The 4,148-nt window shown below is 45.6% G+C and overlaps 1 protein-coding gene across 2 annotated transcripts; it reads left to right on the plus strand.

Moving 5' to 3' along the window:
• The first annotated feature begins 598 nt into the window (after window positions 1-598).
• On the plus strand, window positions 599-3,785 carry LOC123184576 (uncharacterized). 2 transcript variants are annotated; one of them, XM_044596674.1, is made up of 4 exons: window positions 599-871; window positions 1,735-1,825; window positions 1,908-2,175; window positions 2,893-3,458. In XM_044596674.1, the coding sequence occupies exons 2-4, from the start codon at window positions 1,742-1,744 to the stop codon at window positions 3,039-3,041; spliced, it is 501 nt and encodes a 166-aa protein (XP_044452609.1). In that variant the 5' UTR covers window positions 599-871; window positions 1,735-1,741; the 3' UTR covers window positions 3,042-3,458. The 2 variants fall into 2 exon arrangements, with proteins under 2 accessions (XP_044452609.1, XP_044452608.1); XM_044596673.1 differs by lacking the exon at window positions 599-871 and adding an exon at window positions 2,630-2,789 and having other exon boundaries at window positions 881-1,825; window positions 2,893-3,785.
• Window positions 3,786-4,148: the final 363 nt, after the last annotated feature.

Below are 4,148 nucleotides of genomic sequence, written 5' to 3' on the forward strand. Positions count from 1 at the left end.
CATTCACGATGTGGAGGGTCAGGGTGATGACCTGTTTGACTACGATATTGGTGGTGCGCATTGTAGAGTCGCGGTAGGGCTTCGATAGTCGGCTCTTCCCGGCGTGTCCGACTAGTTCCTCTTGGTCTCGTTGTGGCATGGCGGAGTCGGAGCTACCTCAGAAGAGCCTAGGCGGCAACGATGACGGATGCTCGGTGGTTTCCGAGGATGTCTTCGTCGGCGCGAGCCCTGTATATTTCTTCTGCAATTGGTCGTCCTCGAAGTCGGAGTTGTCTCGTTGATGTCCTGATGGCCAACTGTTTGGCATAGGTTGATGCGGACTTTGTGCAGGTTGTTGCATTTGTGCCTCGCTGATGGGGATTTGCGGCGAAGTCGGAGTCGCTGGCTCACGGAGGAGTGATGACGTTGACGCCTATAGTCTGCCCCGACGGTGCTTCTCTCACGGCGGCATGTGTGGGTCTTGTGTGGATAGCCAGGTTAAGACTGTGTTGTTGTGGGATGTAGTGGTTTTTTTTCGATTTTCTACAATTAACCGGGCAATTCTTCTCTTCTTTATTAACGAAACGAGGCAAAGTCGAATGAAAAAACAGAACGCTTCCACCCGACTCGCCGCGCTAGGATTGTCTCGACCCACTCCCGCCGTCGCCGCCGCCGCGGGCAGTTCCTCCGCCCCCCTCCTCCCTCCATGGGAAGCACCGGCTAGCCGCCTTCCCTTCCCCCGCCAGCTGCTCCGCCTGCGCCTGCCCCCGCTCTGCTCCGCCGCCTGCTCCTCCCTACCCCCTGACGCCGCATTCGACCGTCCCCCACGCCCCGACGCCCCAGTCCCCTGCGCCGTCAGGTGGACGCGGTCGCCAACGCCAACTGGTTCCAGGTTGACGTTGAGCCGAGCGCTGTGTTCCTCTCCATCCTCTACGTGTTACAGTTCAATTCGTTGTCAAAGTTGCATCATGCCCCACACATAGTCCGCATGTATAATTTGTTAATTTGGTTATATTGGCACGTATCCTGATGAACATAGATCCAGCCCGACCCTTTGTGCATATGGTGAGAGATGAGAAGGCTGTCCTATTTTTTCTTTGACCTGACTAGTATTGTTCAGTAACAAAGATATATTTTTTAGTATGTTGTGCTTGTACCCGTGTTGTTGTATGTACATGATTATCCAATTTTCTAGTGCCATTTTGCTAGTATGCTGTAGAGACTAGTTCACTTTTCTTTCTTATGTAAATGCTTTTTGCTCTACTCTATTCTGAGCCACATATATGCCTAAACTTCGTTATGGCTCATTGCAACATTGATGATTGCTTCAACTTCTTTATGATCCATTGTTAACATTGATAATTGTATTCCCTTTTTTTTATAATTGTATCTAATTCTCTTAGATATTTAATGATTTCATTTATCAACCAGCTTTGCAAGATTTCCTTGGTAAGATATACTAATTCACCCGATTGTCAGTGGATTGATAGTATGAACTGACACTAAACGTTTAAATAGGAGAATATGAACTGCAGTCTGGGTAATTAGAGCTATTTATGAGAGACATAGTCTCCTATTTTTGTGTGTTTAGTGTTTGCATTTTGTTGCTTCTGTCAAATAACTTGGATCACCCTTGAAATCAAAACCCTCGAAGATTTTGTGGGTATCTTGTTATTGTATGGTACATGTATTTTTATAAGTATTTTTATAAGTATTTGTGTATAATAATGAAAAACAATTGACATTGTTTTGCAGTTTTAACATGGATCCCAACATGAAGCAGCTTCAAGGGACTCTGATTGACATAGAAACAGACGCGGAGCAACTTCTTCTGGCAAGGCATCAGGTCTGTCGGTGCTACTGGCTTTTGCTATTCATGCTAGAAGTCTCAGTATTGATTTGTTTTGATCTGTTCTGTGTATGATCAGCTAGTGGAGAACGATAGGATGAGGAATGCTAACAGGGAGGCCCTAACGGCCCTCCGGAAAAAAGCCAAGACAACTAAAACCAGTGTCCCATCTCCATTTGAGATCGTAATGAAAGAGATGGAAGGAACTTCCGCCAAACAGCTAGTGAAGGAGATATGCTCAACTTGCGGGAATCACGACCCCAAAGAACATACCTGGCTAATGTTTCCAGGCTCAGATATTTTGGCTCGTGTTCCATTTCATGTAGCGCACACTGTTCTGGATAAAGGTATTTACCTTCTTGGATCTTGATCCATGCAATCTGATTTATTTCAATTTACTACTGAAGTAGATTTGATATAGGTTTGCACCAACAACTCTGCCATCGATTTCAATATTCAGGTGGATCATGCTTTCAAAATTTATTCCCATGTGTTGTTAATCCACTATGAGGTTTAAATTAGCTATTGTATTTTGTTGTATTCACCAAAAGTCATTGTTGAGCTCAAGGATGTGGGCTTTCGATACCATCGGCACGTGAAGTAGTGATTGGAGTCGCTGTCTGCTCTGTTCTAAGCTTGCATTTTATCTGCAACCTCTTCTGAACGCAAACTGTTAACATGGTATTTTGCAAAAGCTTATTTAGCCAAATGCGTGAATTATCTTCAAAAATTATGTCTCTGATGTTCATGGTCTTGATTGTCACTGTTTTTGCTAAACTTTTGGGGATTTTTGTTTTCAAGAATATCTTGTTGTAGGACCGTTTCCACTTCAACGTTCAAAATTGGATCTCTTTCTGTTTGAACCCTCCATCAACTATATATATGCTTGTGTGCCCGAATGGAAGCACACCCGACGACGCACGAGCTGGTTCAAGCTCGTGGCGTGGCGGAGCCATGTGCGGTATGCACATTTAGCAACACCAAAATTGTGGAATCACAACTATATATATGCTTGTGTAGCTTGTTGAGATTGTGCTGATGATTGTGATATCCAAACAATGCAGATCAAGAGCATCTAGACTACGAGACCAAGAAGCTGCAAAGCTTTGTCAAGGAGAAATCGTTTGTGATCTCCAAGAAAGGCGCCCTCGCGGACAAGATCAGCCCGGGCATCGTGAGATCCCTCGTCAGCCTTGCAGATAAACCTAAGTAGTAGGCGCATGGCGCAAGAGGTGAATGAATCATGTCTGCCGTTCCCAGTCCTAGACAACTCGAATGTCTCCTGAGATGAAGCTCCCGCCGGGTTCACCAACCGTGTTTATTAACAGTCCCAATGCTTTTTTACCCGTGTCCCGGTTTGGTTTTGCCTTGCTGTGAGATTTGGTTGCTGCTACGAATGAGAGAAGTGTAGTCGATCGGCATTTAACCCTTGTTATCTATCATCACTAGGTGTGGTGTGTTGGCAAACCTGAGTCCTGAGCCTGAACCTGTTCCTGCACCCTGTTATCTTCATCCATATGAAGTTGTAACAGTATGTATGCCGGGAAAGGTTTTTTTTTTCTCTAAAATTGTGTACCCTTCTTAAGTGAGGACATGCTTATACGGTGGGCGGGAAAGGTCTTTTTTTCTCTTCGATGACATGTTTATCTGTGGGCTGTGGTGAATCTGAAATTCAAACGACGGTTTCCATGCGCAGGTAGGTATAGATATGAAGGACAAGTTGAGAAAGATGGGGAGGCACTAAGGATGAATGTGCCTGGACATGGAGATGGAGAGCCATGCGGTTGGCAGATATTGCCCTTTGCACCTGTAGGAGGCATATGCATGCACTGTATATAGAGCGGCAATGAGGTTGGCAACCTTCAATGGTGCGAAGGGCATGAGATATCTTGGCCTTTTGGTGTGAGGGGGAGGGGGAGGAGCCCAGCACAGCACTTTTTGCTGTATCTCTGGTAGCCAAGCCATGATCCGCTGTTTTCTGTAAGTAACTAACTGATGAAGTTTGCGATGATGATGATGATGATGATGCCTGGCTGTAGCTTCTTGAGAGCCTGTGCCATTCTTCTTCTTCTTCTTCTGTCTGCATCATGCATCTGGTGCATACTGTGAGTAGCATCTTTTCTTTGTCCTTAAATGCGACTGATGCCAAGTCGTCGTCTTCTTTTGTTTTTCTGGGAGGATGGGAATTACTCCCTCCGTCCGAAAATACTTGTCATCAAAATGGATAAAAAAGGATGGAAAATGTTTTTCTAGCGAGGCAGACGTCTGCATCTGGCGGGTGGGCCTCGCCGGTGTCGGTGCGGCGGATTAGCTGATCAGA

The sequence above is a fragment of the Triticum aestivum genome, chromosome 2A (assembly GCF_018294505.1).
Source record: "Triticum aestivum cultivar Chinese Spring chromosome 2A, IWGSC CS RefSeq v2.1, whole genome shotgun sequence".
Classification (NCBI taxonomy): domain Eukaryota; kingdom Viridiplantae; phylum Streptophyta; class Magnoliopsida; order Poales; family Poaceae; genus Triticum; species Triticum aestivum.